Source organism: Eubalaena glacialis, chromosome 7, assembly GCF_028564815.1.
Source record: "Eubalaena glacialis isolate mEubGla1 chromosome 7, mEubGla1.1.hap2.+ XY, whole genome shotgun sequence".
Classification (NCBI taxonomy): Eukaryota; Metazoa; Chordata; class Mammalia; order Artiodactyla; family Balaenidae; genus Eubalaena; species Eubalaena glacialis.
In genome coordinates, this window is record NC_083722.1 from 79,881,189 (window position 1) to 79,898,901 (window position 17,713).

Below are 17,713 nucleotides of genomic sequence, written 5' to 3' on the forward strand. Positions count from 1 at the left end.
CAGATCCCAAGACTCAAATTAAATTCACACTGGGAAGTGGGATACTTTCCATGGCCAAGGTTTGAATTTGAAATCTCTCTCTTCCTAGCTATGAGATGTTGGGGAAAGTTACCAAGTAGTTCTTGCCTTCTCCATGTTCCAGCGTATCCCTTCCATGCCTGGTGAAACTGAATTGACTGAATTTGATCAAACACCAAGTGGTCTCTTAAGGGAAAATTAACTCAACTACAGGTCAGTCAACCCCATGCAGAACAGCAGACATCTGCCTGAACACAAAGATAAGGCTTGGTTTTTAGTTTTAAAAGCAAAAGATCAACCTCACCATAGAGTTAGCACCTGAATGCAAAGTCATATTCTTTCATCAACAGCACATCTACAAGGCAGCAATTTGGTCAAGCTCAATCTTGAATTGCTTACTACTCAGTTTCCATAGAAAAGCTCATTGGGGTAAGTGTTACACAAGAACCACCACTCATGACACACAAGTGCAGTGGCTGGTCATGTGATGAGAAACCTAAATAGCTACAATTCTCACTTCAGTTACCACAGAAATATTGTCACATAGTCACATTATGCCCCTAACTTCTTTTTTTTTTTTTTTTTTTTTTAAACATCTTTATTGAAGTATAATTGCTTTACAATGGTGTGCTAGCTTCTGCTTTACAACAAAGTGAATCAGTTACACATATACATATGTTGCCATATCTCTTCCCTCTTGCATCTCCCTCCCTCCCACCCTCCCTATCCCACCCCTCTAGGTGGTCACAAAGCACCGAGCTGATCTCCCTGTGCTATGCGGCTGCTTCCCACTAGTTATCTATTTTACATTTGGTAGTGTATATATGTCCATGACACTCTCTCACCCTGTCACATCTCACCCCTCCCCCTCCCCATGTCCTCAAGTCCATTCTCTAGTAGGTCTGTGTCTTTATTCCCATCTTGCCACTAGGTTCTTCATGACCTCTTTTTTTTTTTTTTTTTTTTCCCTTAGATTCCATATATATGTGTTAGCATACTGTATTTGTTTTTCTCTTTCTGACTTACTTCACTCTGTATGACAGACTCTAACTCCATCCACCTCATTACAAACACCTCCATTTCATTTCTTTTTATGGCTGAGTAATATTCCATTGTATATATGTGCCACATCTTCTTTATCCATTCATCCGATGATGGACACCTAGGTTGCTTCCATGTCCTGGCTATTGTAAACAGAGCTGCAATGAATATTTTGGTACATGACTCTTTCTGAATTATGGTTTTCTCAGGGTATATGCCCAGTAGTGGGATTGCTGGGTCATATGGTAGTTCTATTTTTAGTTTTTTAAGGAACCTCCATACTGTTCTCCATAGTGGCTGTATCAATTTACATTCCCACCAACAGTGCAAGAGTGTTCCCTTTTCTCCACACCCTCTCCAGCATTTATTGTTTCTAGATTTTTTGATGATGGCCATTCTGACCGGTGTGAGATGATACCTCATTGTAGTTTTGATTTGCATTTCTCTAATGATTAATGATGTTGAGCATTCTTTCATGTGTCTGTTGGCAATCTGTATCTCTTCTTTGGAGAAATGTCTATTTAGGTCTTCTGCCCATTTTTGGATTGGGTTGTTTGTTTTTTTGTTATTGAGCTGCATGAGCTGCTTGTAAATCTTGGAGATTAATCCTTTGTCCGTTGCTTCATTTGCAAATATTTTCTCCCATTCTGAGGGTTGTCTTTTGGTCTTGTTTATGGTTTCCTTTGCTGTGCAAAAGCTTTTAAGTTTCATTAGGTCCCATTTGTTTATTTGTGTTTTTATTTCCATTTCTCTAGGACCTGGGTCAAAAAGGATCTTGCTGTGACTTATGTCATACAGTGTTCTGCCTATGTTTTCCTCTAAGAGTTTGATAGTGTCTGGCCTTACACTTAGGTCTTTAATCCATTTTGAGTTTATTTTTGTGTATGGTGTTAGGGAGTGTTCTAATTTCATACTTTTACATGTACCTGTCCAATTTTCCCAGCACCACTTATTGAAGAGGCTGTCTTTTCTCCACTGTATATGCTTGCCTCCTTTATCAAAGATAAGGTGACCATATGTGCGTGGGCTTATCTCTGGGCTTTCTATCCTGTTCCATTGATCTATATTTCTGTTTTTGTGCCAGTACCAAACTGTCTTGATTACTGTAGCTTTGTAATATAGTCTGAAGTCAGGGAGCCTGATTCCTCCAGCTCCATTTTTCGTTCTCAAGATTGCTTTGGCTATTCGGGGTCTTTTGTGTTTCCATACAAATTGTGAAATTTTTTGTTCTAGTTCTGTGAAAAATGCCAGTGGTAGTTTGATAGGGATTGCATTGAATCTGTAGATTGCTTTGGGTAGCAGAGTCATTTTCACAATGTTTATTCTTCCAATCCAAGAACATGGTATATCTCTCCATCTATTTGTATCATCTTTAATTTCTTTCATCAGTGTCCTATAATTTTCTGCATACAGGTCTTTTGTCTCCTTAGGTAGGTTTATTCCTAGGTATTTTATTCTTTTTGTTGCAATGGTAAACGGGAGTGTTTTCTTAATTTCACTTTCAGATTTTTCATCATTAGTATACAGGAATGCAAGAGATTTCTGTGCATTAATTTTGTATCCTGCTACTTTACCAAATTCATTGATTAGCTCTAGTAGTTTTCTGGTAGCATCTTTTGGATTCTCTATGTATAGTATCATGTCATCTGCAAACAGTGACAGCTTTACTTCTTCTTTTCCGATTTGGATTCCTTTTATTTCTTTTTCGTCTCTGATTGCTGTGGCTAACACTTCCAAAACTATGTTGAATAATAGTGGTGAGAGTGGGCAACCTTGTCTTGTTCCTGATCTTAGTGGAAATGGTTTCAGTTTTTCACCATTGAGGACAATGTTGGCTGTGGGTTTGTCATATACGGCCTTTATTATGTTGAGGAAAGTTCCCTCTATGCCTACTTTCTGCAGGACTTTTATCATAAATGGGTGTTGAATTTTGTCGAAAGCTTTCTCTGCATCTATTGAGATGATCATATGGTTTTTCTCCTTCAATTTGTTAATATGATGTATCACGTTGATTGATTTGCGTATATTGAAGAATCCTTGCATTCCTGGAATAAACCCCACTTGATCATGGTGTATGATCCTTTTAATGTGCTGTTGGATTCTGTTTGCTAGTATTTTGTTGAGGATTTTTGCATCTATGTTCATCAGTGATATTGGCCTGTAGTTTTCTTTCTTTGTGACATCTTTGCCTGGTTTTGGTATCAGGGTGATGGTGGCCTCGTAGAATGAGTTGGGGAGTGTTCCTCCCTCTGCAATATTTTGGAAGAGTTTGAGAAGGATAGGTGTTAGCTCTTCTCTAAATGTTTGATAGAATTCGCCTGTGAAGCCATCTGGTCCTGGGCTTTTGTGTGTTGGAAGATTTTTAATCACAGTTTCAATTTCAGTGCTTGTGATTGGTCTGTTCATATTTTCTATTTCTTCCTGGTTCAGTCTCGGCAGGTTGTGCATTTCTAAGAATCTGTCCATTTCTTCCAGGTTGTCCATTTTATTAGCATAGAGTTGCTTGTAGTAATCTCTTATGATCGTTTGTATTTCTGCAGTGTCAGTGGTTACTTCTCCTTTTTCATTTCTAATTCTATTAATTTGAGTCTTCTCCTTTTTTCTCTTGATGAGTCTGGCTAATGGTTTATCAATTTTGTTTATCTTCTCAAAGAACCAGCTTTTAGTTTCATTGATTTTTGCTATTGTTTCCTTCATTTCTTTTTCATTTATTTCTGATCTGATCTTTATGATTTCTTTCCTTCTGCTAGCTTTGGGGTTTTTTGGTTCTTCTTTCTCTAATTGCTTTAGGTGCAAGGTTAGGTTGTTTATTCGAGATGTTTCCTGTTTCTTGATGTAGGCTTGTATTGCTATAAACTTCCCTCTTAGAACTGCTTTTGCTGCATCCCATAGGTTTTGGATCGTCGTGTCTCCATTGTCATTTGTTTCTAGGTATTTTTTGATTTCCCCTTTGATTTCTTCAGTGATCACTTCGTTATTAAGTAGTGTATTGTGTAGCCTCCATGTGTTTGTATTTTTTACAGATCTTTTCCTGTAATTGATATCTAGTCTCATAGCGTTGTGGTCGGAAAAGATACTTGATACGATTTCAATTTTTTTAAATTTACCAAGGCTTGATTTGTGACCCAAGATATGATCTATCCTGGAGAATGTTCCATGAGCACTTGAGAAAAATGTGTATTCTGTTGTTTTTGGGTGGAATGTCCTATAAATATCAATTAAGTCCATCTTGTTTAATGTATCATTTAGAGCTTGTGTTTCCTTATTTATTTTCATTTTGGATGATCTGTCCATTGGTGAAAGTGGGGTGTTAAAGTCCCCTACTATGATTGTGTTACTGTCGATTTCCCCTTTTATGGCTGTTAGTATTTGCCTTATGTATTGAGGTGCTCCTATGTTGGGTGCATAAATATTTACAATTGTTATACCTTCCTCTTGGATCGATCCCTTGATCATTATATAGTGTCCGTCTTTGTCTCTTGTAATTGTCTTTATTTTAAAGTCTATTTTGTCTGATATGAGAATTGCTACTCCAGCTTTCTTTTGATTTCCATTTGCATGGAATATCTTTTTCCATCCCCTCACTTTCAGTCTGTATGTGTCTCTAGGTCTGAAGTGGGTCTCTTGTAGACAGCATATATATGGGTCTTGTTTTTGTATCCATTCAGCCAGTCTGTGTCTTTTGGTGGGAGCATTTAATCCATTTACATTTAAGGTAATTATCGATATGTATGTTCCTATTCCCATTTTCTTAAATGTTTTGGGTTTGTTATTGTAGGTGTTTTCCTTCTCTTGTGTTTCTTGCCTAGAGAAGTTCCTTTAGCATTTGTTGTAAAGCTGGTTTGGTGGTGCTGAACTCTCTCAGCTTTTGCTTGTCTGTAAAGGTTTTAATTTCTCCATCAAATCTGAATGAGATCCTTGCTGGGTAGAGTAATCTTGGTTGTAGGTTTTTCTCCTTCATCACTTTAAGTATATCCTGCCACTCCCTTCTGGCTTGCAGCGTTTCTGCTGAAAGATCAGCTGTTAACCTTATGGGGATTCCCTTGTGTGTTATCTGTTGTTTTTCCCTTGCTGCTTTTAATATGTTTTCTTTATATTTAATTTTTGATAGTTTGATTAATATGTGTCTTGGTGTGTTTCTCCTTGGATTTATCCTGTATGGGACTCTCTGTGCTTCCAGGACTTGATTAACTATTTCCTTTCCCATATTAGGGAAGTTTTCAACTATAATCTCTTCAAATATTTTCTCAGTCCCTTTCTTTTTCTCTTCTTCTTCTGGGACCCCTATAATGCGAATGTTGTTGCATTTAATGCTGTCCCAGAGGTCTCTTAGGCTGTCTTCATTTCTTTTCATTCTTTTTTCTTTATTCTGTTCCATGGCAGTGAATTCCACCATTCTGTCTTCCAGGTCACTTATCCGTTCTTCTGCCTCAGTTATTCTGCTATTGATCCCATCTAGAGTATTTTTAATTTCATTTATTGTGCTTGTCATCGTTTCTTGGTTCCTCTTTAGTTCTTCTACGTCCTTGTTAAATGTTTCTTGCATTTTGTCTATTCTATTTCCAAGACTTTGGATCATCCTTACTATCATTATTCTGAATTCTTTTTCAGGTAGACTACCTATTTCCTCTTCATTTGTTAGGTCTGGTGTGTTTTGACCCTGCTCCTTCATCTGCTGTGTGTTTTTCTGTCTTCTCATTTTGCTTATCTTACTGTGTTTGGGGTCTCCTTTTCACAGGCTGCAGGTTCGTAGTTCCCGTTGTTTTTGGTATCTGTCCCCAGTGGCTAAGGTTGGTTCAGTGGGTTGTGTAGGTTTCCTGGTGGAGGGAACTAGTGCCTGTGTTCTGGTGGATGAGGCTGGATGTTGTCTTTCTGGTGGGCTCGTCCACGTCTGGTGGTGTGTTTTGGGGTGTCTGTGGCCTTATTATGATTTTAGGCAGCCTCTCTGTTAATGGATGGGGCTGTGTTCCTCTCTTGCTAGTTGTTTGGCATAGGGTGCCCAGCACTGTAGCTTGCTGGTCGTTGAGTGAAGCTGGGTCTTGATGTTGAGATGGAGATCTGTGAGAGATTTTCGCCGTTTGGTATTACGTGGAGCTGGGAGGTCTCTTGTGGACCAGTGTCCTGAAGTTGGCTCTCCCACCTCAGAGGCACAGCCCTGATGCCTGGCTGGAGCACCAAGAGCCTTTCATCCACACGGCTCAGAATAAAAGGGAGAAAAAATGGAAAGAAAGAAAAAAAGAGGATAAAATAAAATAAAATAAAGCAATTATAATAAAAAATAAGAAAAAAATTATTAAGAGTAAATTTATTAAGAAAAAAATTTTTTTTTAATTTTTAAAAATAGATTTATTAATTTTTTATACTAGAAATAAGAAAAAAATTATTTAGAAAAAATTTATTAAGAAAAAAAATTTTTAATTTTTTAAAATAAAAAATATGAAAAAACTTATTAAAAATTTTTTTTAAAAATAGAAAATAAGGAAAAAATTATTAAGAAAACATTTATTAGGGAAAAAAAAAATTTTTAAGCCAAAAAAAAAAAAAAAACGGACGGACCTAACCCTAGGACTAACGGTGAGAGCAAAGCTATACAGACAAAATCTCACCCAGAAGCATACACATCTACACTCACAAAAAAAAGGAAAAGGGGAAAAGTTAATATATCCTGCTCCCAAAGTCCATCTCCTAAATTTGGGATGATTCGTTGTCTATTCAGGTATTCAACAGATGCAGGCACATCAAGTTGTTTGTGGAGCTTTAATCCGCTGCTTCTGAGGCTGCTGGGAGAGATTTCCCTTTCTCTTCTTTGTTCGTACAGCTCCCGGGGTTCAGCTTTGGATTTGGACCCGCCTCTGCATGTAGGTCCCCTGAGGGCGTCTGTTCCCCGCCCAGACAGAACGGGGTTAAAGGAGCAGCTGATTCGGGGGCTCTGGCTCAGTCAGGCCGGGGGGAGGGAGCGGTACGGAGGAGGCGGGGCGAGCCTGCGGCGGCAGAAGCCGGCGTGACATTGCAGCAGCCTGAGGCGCGCCGTGCGCTCTCCCGGGGAAGTTGTCCCCGGATTACGGGAGCCTGGCCGTGGCGGGCTGCACAGGCTCCCGGGAGGGGCGGTGTGGAGAATGACCTGTGCTCGCCCACAGGCTGTTTGGTGGCGGCAGCAGCAGCCTTAGCGTCTCATGCTCGTCTCTGGGGTCCGCGCTGATAGCCGCGGCTCGCGCCCGTCTCTGGAGTTCGTTTAAGTGGCGCTCTGAATCCCCTCTCCTTGCACGCCGCGAAACAAAGAGGCAAGAAAAAGTCTCCTGCCTCTTCGGCAGCTGCAGACTTTTTCTCGTGCACCCTCCCGGCTAGTTGTGGTGCGCTAGACCCTTCAGGCTGTGTTCACGCAGCCAACCCCAGTCCTCTCCCTGGGATCCGACCGAAGCCCGCGCCTCAGCTCCCGGCCCCCGCCCGCCCCGGCGGGTGAGCAGACAAGCCTCTCGGGCTGGTGAGTGCTGGTCGGCACCGCTCCTCTGTGCGGGAATCTCCGCTTTGCCCTCCGCACCAATGTGGCTGCGCTCTCCTCCGTGGCTCCGAAGCTTCCCCCCTCTGCTACCCGCAGTCTCTGCCCACGAAGGGGCTTCCTAGTGTGTGGAAACCTTTCCTCCTTCACAGCTCCCTCCCACTGGTGCAGGTCCCGTCCCTATTCTTTTGTCTCTGTTATTTCTTTTTTCTTTTGCCCTACCCAAGTACGTGGGGATTTTCTTGCCTTTTGGGAGGTCTGACGTCTTCTGCCAGCGTTCAGTGGGTGTTATGTAGGAGCAGTTCCACGTGTAGATGTATTTCTCATGTATCTGTGGGGAGGAAGGTGATCTCCGCGTCTTACTCTTCCGCCATCTTGCTGCCCCTAACTTCTTAATCCACTTTAGTTAACAAGTTCACCAGATCAAGTACATTTTCTGCGACTCTTACTAAAACCCTTATGTCACTGATGTATGTCCCGTTTGATAAATTCTGCTGAATTCAGTGCTAGCATAAAGTTTGTTTTTCTTAATGAATGCCATTTAATTTATTAAGCAAATGAGAATTAGGGAATTCCATGCTTTTTCTTACAGCCTGAGCTGTTAAATTTGGAGTGAAGGTTTATGCTCCATTCTCAGTAATTATTATTATTATTCTAGGGTTGGTTCGTTTTTTTGCATTTTTTAAAAACACAACTTTCTCCCTGTCTCTTCCTACTGTGATTATTGGAGATGCTGCAGCCATCTTGTTCAGACAGGCAGAAAGGGGCTGTCTGAAAACAGAGTTCATGTGAAGAACGCTAAAATAAGAGATGGAATGAGAGAAAATGGGATCTGTTAACACCTTTTGAGCCCCAGGATCAAGCTATGCCTGAAGCAATACCGGTTTTCCCAGTTAAGTGGAAAGGGTACACTCCTTTTAGCCTTTAGCCATTCTGAATTAGATTTTCATTCACTTAGAAGTTTTTTGTTTTTGTTTTTTTGGGTTTTTTTTAATAAAGACAGTGAAATAGAAAGAAAGTCTTTTATTTATTTATTTATGGCTGTGTTGGGTCTTCGTTTCTTTTCGAGGGCTTTCTCTAGTTGTGGCAAGTGGGGGCCACTCTTCATCGCGGTGCGCGGGCCTCTCACTATCGCGGCCTCTCTTGTTGCGGAGCACAGGCTCCAGACGCGCAGGCTCATTAACTGTGGCTCACGGGCCTAGTTGCTCCGCGGCATGTGGGATCTTCCCAGACCAGGGCTCGAACCTGTGTCCCCTGCACTGGCAGGCAGATTCTCAACCACTGCGCCACCAGGGAAGCCCCCACTCAGAAGTTTTAACTAACAAATAAAAAATTTTTTGAGATTATCTGACAAGTACTGTCACTACTCTAATTCATTTTTGTTTAAAAAAAAAAAGGGGGGTGGTGGTGGGGGGACTTCCCTGGTGGCGCAGTGGTTAAGAATCCACCTGCCAATGCAGGGGACATGGGTTCATTCCCCGGTCCAGAAGATCCCACATGTCGCAGAGCAACTAAGCCCGTGCGCCACAACTACTGAGCCTGCTCTCTAGAGCCTGTGAGCCACAACTACTGAAGCCCGTGTGCATAGAGCCTGTGCTCTGCAACAAGAGAAGCCACTGCAATGAGAAGCCCGCGCACCACAACAAAGAGTAGCCCCCGCTCGCCACAACTAGAGAAAGCCCGTGCGCAGCAACGAAGACCCAACGCAGCCAAAAATAAATAAAATTAAAAAAAAAAACTGGATAGAGCTTGATGAATGAACCCATGAAAGTGAAACTTTTATGTCATGTCAAATTTATAATAAAAGTAGGTTAAAAACACATTCTTTCAAAGGAATTAACATTAAAGAAAAAAGAGGAAAAAAGCCCTTTTAACTACCTTTTTATTGACAGTTCTCCATAAGAGCAGAAAAGAGAAACTAAGAATCTTTAGACACAAAAGCAAGAAACAGAGGAGCACTGCAACATTTACGAGAAAACTAACTTTTCTGAAAAACAAATGCAGTGTTCTAAGTGCAAACCTGGAACATACCTGCCAGACCAAACCAAGATCAAAATTAAAACTTGGAGCTTCCTGCAAGAAGATAAATCACAAATAACTTCATTCACTTTGCTTCCTTTTATTTTCATTCCGGTGACTTTAGCCCCCCCTGGTTCAACTGGATGGCATCAGCTGTGATGGCTGCAAGCGAATTGCCCCTACTTTGGTGTGTGCAGATGGCCCACCCTGACAGACATATTTTCACAACTCTAAAAGCCCAGAGGGGTACACAGAGATCTACTAGAACTACCAGACTGTGGTTCTAAAAGTGCTTTCATTTGGACAAGATTTCACAGATGTTCACAACAAACACCTTTCTTGAGTTGATGCAAAGTATATTTTTGGAGAAGATGAGGAGTCAGAATTTCACCCTCAGTTTCTCTAAGAAGCAAGGGAAAAGTAGGGGTAAGTTCTAAACCCTTAACTCGTGTCATATCCCTGAAACTAAAGGTCCAAATTACTCTAGGAAAGCTCCTTTTAACTTCAGATTTTGCCAAGGCACTAGATGACATTGATGTTTACCCAGGGTGTTTAAATTAAAATACAACCAATGTCTCAAGTCCCACCCATCAGGTTTAAGGGTCAGTTCTATTTGGTAGTCAACCCTAAGTCTTGTAAAATATGGCTTTCCAATATTCCCTCCAATTTCAAACAGATATACAAAATCAGAAGAGATCACAGGCTCTGTCACAACCTACACACATGGCTGAGGAGATGACCCTCTACCAGCTGCCTCCATAACTCAATTTATGCATGTTAAGTATAGATGCTAATGGGACCCAGACTTCTCCACTGACAAAACAGAAGGCAGTGCTTTGTAAATTAACACGCATCCAAAAGACAATAGAAAAACTCCAGACTCAGTTCCCTGACAAGTATATAAGTATATTGACTATCAATGTCCTAAAAATAAATGTGTTCTTCTACAAATCAGGATCACAGGCATCCATTTAAAAAAAAAAAACCCTCTGGACTCAATTTACTGATAACATATGGATGTGAATGTGCCCTAAAAATTATATTTTATGCCTTCTCATGTAGATAGCCTAAATGAGTGCTTTATTTACTATTTTTTGTTTTCTAATAAAACATATGATGCTAAAAAAGAGTAAGCTATAATCAGAGTTTCTACTTATAAAAGTCACAAAAAAGTACTACTTGTACAGAGACCTTTATCAGGAAAATGCCCACTGCTCTGGGAGAGATGTCATTCCTGGTTTCTCCAAAGGTTTTTGAAACTCAATCTTTACTTCTTTTTTTTTTTTTTTTAAGATAATTTGGAAATAGTTTTATATACATCCTCTTCTATTACTAATTGTGCTGGAACTGGGGAGGTAGGTATGGAGGTGGGTAGAAGGAGGACTAAATGACTCTTTGCAAAAAAATAAAATAAAATCTTTTGTCTTGTCTTTTTTTCTTTTCTTTTCTTTTCTTTTCTTTTCTTTTAAGCCTTAGCCAAGTTTCAAGTTTGGTTCCAATGTGAAGTGAGGATGAAATCTCAGTTATGAGATTCTACACTCCCCCACAACTATAGAATGGTAAGTTTATTTTCAAAATATTGCTAAGTAAAAATTACACAAATTCAAAATGAATTGATGAGCCAAGGTTAGCTTTTTTTTAATCTTACTATCATTTGATCCCTTTGATAATATTTTTCAAACCAATTTGCTGCAAATGCAGTATAAGTGCCTTGAATCATGTAACCTCATTTAGGGGACATAAAGTTTTAAAGCAAATGTTCTACATTATTTCCACAAAAATCCACTTGGATGAAGACACTGTCATTGACTAGAAAAAAAAATACGAAGTCAGAATTGTACACACCAGGAACTCAGTAGCTCGTATTAGTTTCTTTTTCCCCAGGACTTGGGAATTTTGGGGCAGACAATTCAAAATCATGTGCTACAAGACAGAAAAATCATTACCCTATCAGCAAGTTTCAGAAGTCTTTTGCAGGATGATGGTGACCAGCAAACTCTCGAATGTTAAACTTTGCATGAAATAACCAGATTGCAAACATCATCATTATAAATATTTTTTCTTCAGGGAACAATGGAAATCAAGAATTATTTATTCTTAAGATAAATACTATTTGCTTCCTTCTGGCAAAAACTAGAAGTAAAAAGACTTAAAATTTCTATAAACTGACAAAGCAACTGGCTTTCATTTAGATCTGTTTCTTTACAGCTTGCTCATCATTATTTACTTCATTATTCTTTAAATGCCCTAAATCCATGCAGGAGGATCTTTGCTTCTTTTAAATATCTCTGTGCATCCACCGCTAAATAGAATACATTGCGAGTATTTAATAAATTATTATTAATTCCAGACTTGGTTAGGAGAAAATACTGGAGTCATAAGAAAGTACTATTCTTTGAAAAGTAAATTTTGCTGATAGCATAATTTTAATCATTTAACGCCTCCATTGCATATACAACAACTTCTCTTTGCCAAATCTTAGTTTCTCAAGGTATCTTTTCATTGTAATGTGAATGGGGGGAAAAAAAGAATTACTCTAGCTTTAGAAATTTACTTTTAAAGCACACACAAAACCTCCCTTAGGGTTGAAAGCATTGGCTATGCTCTGGAAATGAACCCAGCTCCTTTCAGCCAAGGGATACTTGAGCCCTTTATTCTTTTGCCCAGAAAAGGCATCCTAATTAAAGGGCCAATAAATTAAATGCACCAGAGAAGGCCAAAAAAAAAAAAAAAAATTGAGAAGAAAAGCACCCACCAGGGTGTCTAGAGAAAAACACAAGGTTCATTTCACATGTTTGTGTTAGGCACCATCAAGTTTAGAACAAACTCCAGGGGAACAGCTGTTTTTGAGAAATGTGAACAGCTCCTACCTTCATTTCAATGACAGTCTGGAGAGCCTTCGTCTTGGCTGGCTCTGGCTGAAGTTGGCTTCTTCGGTGTAATTCCTGGGGAGGAACACGATAGAAATAAGCCTGACGGTTCATCCTTCCGTTATACCATGACCTTTACACAGGTACCACTCAGCCCACCAGGTCCAGGCTCGCTGTGTACAGACATAAACAAGCCACAGGTGCCTCTTCCCCCACCCTCTTTAGCATCCCTCCTGCCTGGAGCCTGTGTTCCGGTGAAAAGCTCCTGGCACATGCGCTATTTCTGAAACTTCCATCAATAATTAATGTCAACTGTGACAAAGCCAGCAAGTAATCATAGTCCAAATACTGTTCAACACTGGGGCTGTTGCCCAGCCATCAAATCATAATTTACTAAATTACATTACTCCGTGCTCCCAATACAAACACAGCAAGGAAACGGAGGAAAGAAAATGACTAACGTAGTTGCAAATCAGCTGCACGGGTGGCATTTTGCTACTGAAGTAGGTTTGAAATGAGCAATTTAAAACATTTTCAGTACAACTGTGTCACTTTTTGGAGTAAATTGGTCTGATGAAACCCTATGAATCTCTTGCTTCCTAATTTACAGTTTCAGCCCTTGTTCAAAATCACATCTGTATGTGATATGCTTATGCATTCATGATGCCAAGAAATTAAAACTGGCATTAATATCAACAGTGTTAGAGGGGAGAAAAAATGGTTAAATCCAGATGTAGACCCAGCAACTTCTTTAGGTAAAAAGCAAAAAACATTACAATTTTAAGCTTCAAGGTTTACTTTTTACATGCCTCTTCTCAAAAAAAAAAAAAAGTCTGTCAAAACTTTGAAAGATTGCTTTGGCAGAAGAAAAGAGATAAAGTTTGTTCAGTTCATGCTTTGATTTTCTTAATGATAATTATCAACAGTTTTATGAAAGTAGGCCATGACAGGAGTAAACAAAAATGCTCCTGCATGTCCACACTGCTGATACAATTACTCACCTATGGAGCAATTCCATTAAGACTTATTTGACTTATAAGTCACCTATGGATAATTCCATAAGATTTATTTGCTTCCTGAAAAGTCATTTAAAGTCAACATGGAGTAGTTTTAGGTCTTTCTATTCCATTGGACCGCAAGCATTTAAAAAAAGATAAGAAAAACCTTGGGTGTTAAAGAAGAGGACCAACATAATTTCTGGCTTTATCTAAGTAAGGACATTAAAATTAACCCTACGTCCACCACTACCATCTACTATCATCACCATTTCATTAAGATAGAACATATTTATGTAAAAATTGTCAGAAGAACAGAATTGCACAAAAAAAGATAGTCCTTCCCTGGATTCCAGGATAAGAAAACAGGCAACCTTTCACCCATATCCTATTACATTGTTCTTATTTTCCAGCAGTCCAAGAAGACTTGGTCATGGACCATGGTGCATAAGTCTAGGGATCAGTACTGGGGAATTACTGCTACAGCTCTGGACTGTAGCATATTTTCTTCTCAAAGTCATCACTGGCACACAGAACTACTTCTCAGACTTCAATTTGAGCAGAACTAGAATTAGTGCTTCCTCATTGTTCAAAATCAACATCAGTTAGGACATTTTTGCCCCTAATGTATTTCTGGAAGGGATGAGGTCAAGTATTACTGACTCCAGTTCCAGCACACCACTGGGCACCTCACGTAAGGACTTCAGGCTAAAAAACAGAGCTACTTAGCCCTCAACATTACTTCCAAGATTGTTGGAGTTCACTAGACCAATAAAATCTTATAGATGACAAAACAGAAAGTAAGTCACTTGTCAGAGTTGTTCCACAGTAAGTGGTAGGAGTAACACATTTCATAGGTCACCAATTCTGATACCATGTCGCATCAAAAACATCTTAATGAAAAAAGCTGAGAATGAAATTCATGATAATTTCATACCATAGCCAGTCAAGTTCCAGAATAAAAATCATAAGATAATTTGAGGAGAGAGGTTAAGATTGTATAAAACAAAAATAATCATGAAGCAACTAAGCAACACAACAAAAATAAAAACCATAGGGTAAAGACATGTGCCGTTATAATTTCTGCCAAGCATGAAGAGATTCTTAAGGGCAAACATGCAATAACAAAGCTAAACTTGTAGCAATAGTTTTGCAAAAATGAAAACAGAGTTCTCATTGCTATAATTATACGAGTTCTATTATAATATAAACCAGCTCAAAATCCAGATTGGGCCCTCACCCTCTCTGTCACTCCTTAAAAAAATAAAATCTCCAATTACCCAAGAAGTGCAATATTCCTACCCTAACTACATTATATTTCAATCAATTCTGGCTTCACAGTTTCTGAGCATCACCTTAATTCTTAATGTGTCAGGTAAGTGAAGATTATAAGCCACCTGCAGACTTTATGGATTGTCTGAAAGTCCCATCTCAGACACTTTATCCATCTTTGAGATTCAGGATCTTTAAAATGCACACTCTGACTGTGGCAGAGAGGACCAGTTGCCCAAAAAAGATTTGTGTGCCTCTTCATCAGTGTAGAGCTATTGCTAGGAGGTACCACCACCACCACCCTTGTATCCAGGTGAGACCATGTGACCTATTTCTGGCCAGTGGAATGTGGGTAAAAATGAAGAACTCAAGTCCATAGAAACCTCCTACCCTGTCCTCAACTCTCCTTCTTTTCCTGTCTGCTGACTAGAAGTAAAGGACTCCAAGACCCAAGAAGATGGCAGAACCCCGAGATAAAAGGAACCTGGGTTCCTGAAATGCCATGTGAAAAGTCTGCTGAACACCCACATTGGATGGTGGTGCACAAGAAAAATAAACTTCTATTAAGTTAGTCTCTGCGCTTTCAGGCTTTATCTGTAGAGATCCCAGGGCTCTCTGCTTTAACTACTGCAATGGCTGGAAGGAAAAATAATAAGTACCTAGTCCTGTATTGTTTGTTGCTTTTGAATTACAAAAGTGATGTTAACGTGTGAGTGATTGTCAAATTCTTCTAAACTGAGAGTAAGATGAGTTGGTTGCTGGTGCTCCAACTATCCTTAACCATCTGAAAGATGCACCCATTAGGCACTAATCTTAAATAACTAAAGAATTTCCCCAGGAGCTTGTGATGTAGGGATGAGAGAGGACAAGATTTAACTTACTCTAGAAGTTTTTAAATGACAGTATTAAACCATCAAGTGCAGTGGTTCTATGCTTTTCTGGGCCACTGATCTCTGTAAGAATCAGACGGAAGCTGTGGATTATCTCCAGAAATGGGCACAAAAGCACGCATAAACAAAATGTTGTACTATTACAGCTGGTTCAGAGCGCCTTGTCCAACACCCAAGAAGTTCATCTTTGAACCAGACTACAGGCTAAAAACCACTTACTGAGATGAAAGAGAACCGCATGGGGAGTGGGGAGCCAGGACCCTGTCCAGACCCAGCCTGAGACCTCGGTCATGCCCCTTCCCCTCTCTGATCAGTAAAATAAGCAGTTTTATGAGTGAGTTTCTAATGGCCCTTCCAGCTATGAGAACATCCAGATTTTTAATAGCAGCTGATTCTGAAAAGCTGATCTCTGAAAAGCTGATCTCTGGCTGATATTTCTAATCACACTCATTCTCCACTTCAAAAACAGAATAAAAATAAAAGAAGAAAATTGGATATCTCATTGCAACACTGATACCGAGGTTATTTTTCTATAATCTAATGATTAGATTGGCCTGAGCTGTTCTAAAACTGCCAGCTCCTCCAGGTGTTCAGCATGGAAATATACCAAGACCCCAGAATTCTGAGCATGAAATCTCAAGTGGTTCATCAGGATGACATTACTTGGCAGTTAATGAGAATCTGAAGTCTACTGAGTTAATCTGGATGGACACTAGCATACAAGATGAGCTTGACAGAATAATGTTTGCACATACCATATACTTTCTCCAGTAGGCAAAAAAAAAAAAAAAAAAAAATTCAAAACTTAACTTTCTCTCTAAAGGTAATTTACTATTTTTATCTGGCCTTTCCACCTTACCGTTCTGGTAATCTACTGCTATGTAACAAAATCACCCCAAATTTAGTGGTGTCCAACCACCACCATTTTATTATGCTCATGAATTCTGGGTCAGGAATTCATAAAGGATAGAGTAAGGAAGGCTTGTTTCTAAAGCATGGTGTCAGAGGGCTGGAACAGCTGGGGCTGGTGGATCCACTTCCAAGATGGCTTCTCCACCCATATGTCTGGTGCCTTGGCTGAAAAATAACTTGAAGTCTAGGTTTAGCTGGAATTCTCAATCTGAGCAACTATATATGGCCTCTCCATGTGACTTGGGATTCCTCACAGCATGGCAGCCTCAGGGTACTCCCACCTCCTACATTGAGGTGTAAAGATTCCAAGAGCAAGTGTTCCAGCAAATAAGCCAGAGACTGCATGGCCTTTTATTACATAACCTCAGAAGTCCCATAGCATCACTTCTGCAATGCTATGTTGATTAAAGCAGTCACAAGCCTGCTCAAATTTCAAGGAAAAGTGCCAAAGATTCTGAAGCTATATTTTTAAATTGCCTCTTTTAAGGAACAAAACCAATTGGAGAAACCAACAGGAAAGAAACACTATAATCTCCGCATCAACTCAGATCAGTCTTAAGATACAGCAGAGTTTCATATATTCAAAAAATAATTTAATGCAAGGGATAAAGGTAATACAGCAGTAAACCAAACAGACAAACATCTCAGCCCTCATGTGTTTTTTCATTTCAAATTCCAATTGGAGAGAGGCACAACAATTTAAAAAGGTGACTAAACCAGTTTGTCATAAGTGCTGTAAAGGAAAATAAGTCATGAAGGTGGAGTGGGACATTTGGGAGGTGAGGGATTGATAGCCATTTTAAATAGGGTGATTAGGGAAAGCTTCAGGAAAAGGTGACATCTGAACAAAGATCTAAAGGAAATGAGGGAACCAGTTGTGCAGATATTCCAGGCAGAGGGAATAGTAAATATTTACGTACATGGCTAGAGCTGCATAAGGGATGGGGAAAGTAGTAGGTCGGAGAAGTCCAGGGGTGGGGGATGATGGGAAGATAGGTATACATTTGGAGTCCATTGTAGGGATACTGGTTTTACTCTGAGAAAAATGGGGAGCCACTGGAAGGTTCTGAGGAAAGACAAACCATGATATGGATATGATGCACATTCATAAAGGATTACTTCAGCTATTGGACTGAAGTATGGTTTTGGATTGAGGAGGGAGGTAAGAGAAGAACCATAGGGCCTAGTAAGAAGAAACTA

General features: G+C 39.6%; 1 protein-coding gene across 1 annotated transcript in view; it reads right to left on the reverse strand.

The window, feature by feature from the left end:
* The window catches only part of ERC2 (ELKS/RAB6-interacting/CAST family member 2), a 940,128-nt gene that overhangs the window by 671,878 nt on the left and 250,537 nt on the right, over nt 1-17,713 (reverse strand). Inside the window, exon 3 of the mRNA XM_061195441.1 lies at nt 12,445-12,519. Coding sequence (XP_061051424.1) covers nt 12,445-12,519 — 75 coding nt within the window. The remainder of the gene's footprint in view (nt 1-12,444; nt 12,520-17,713) is intronic.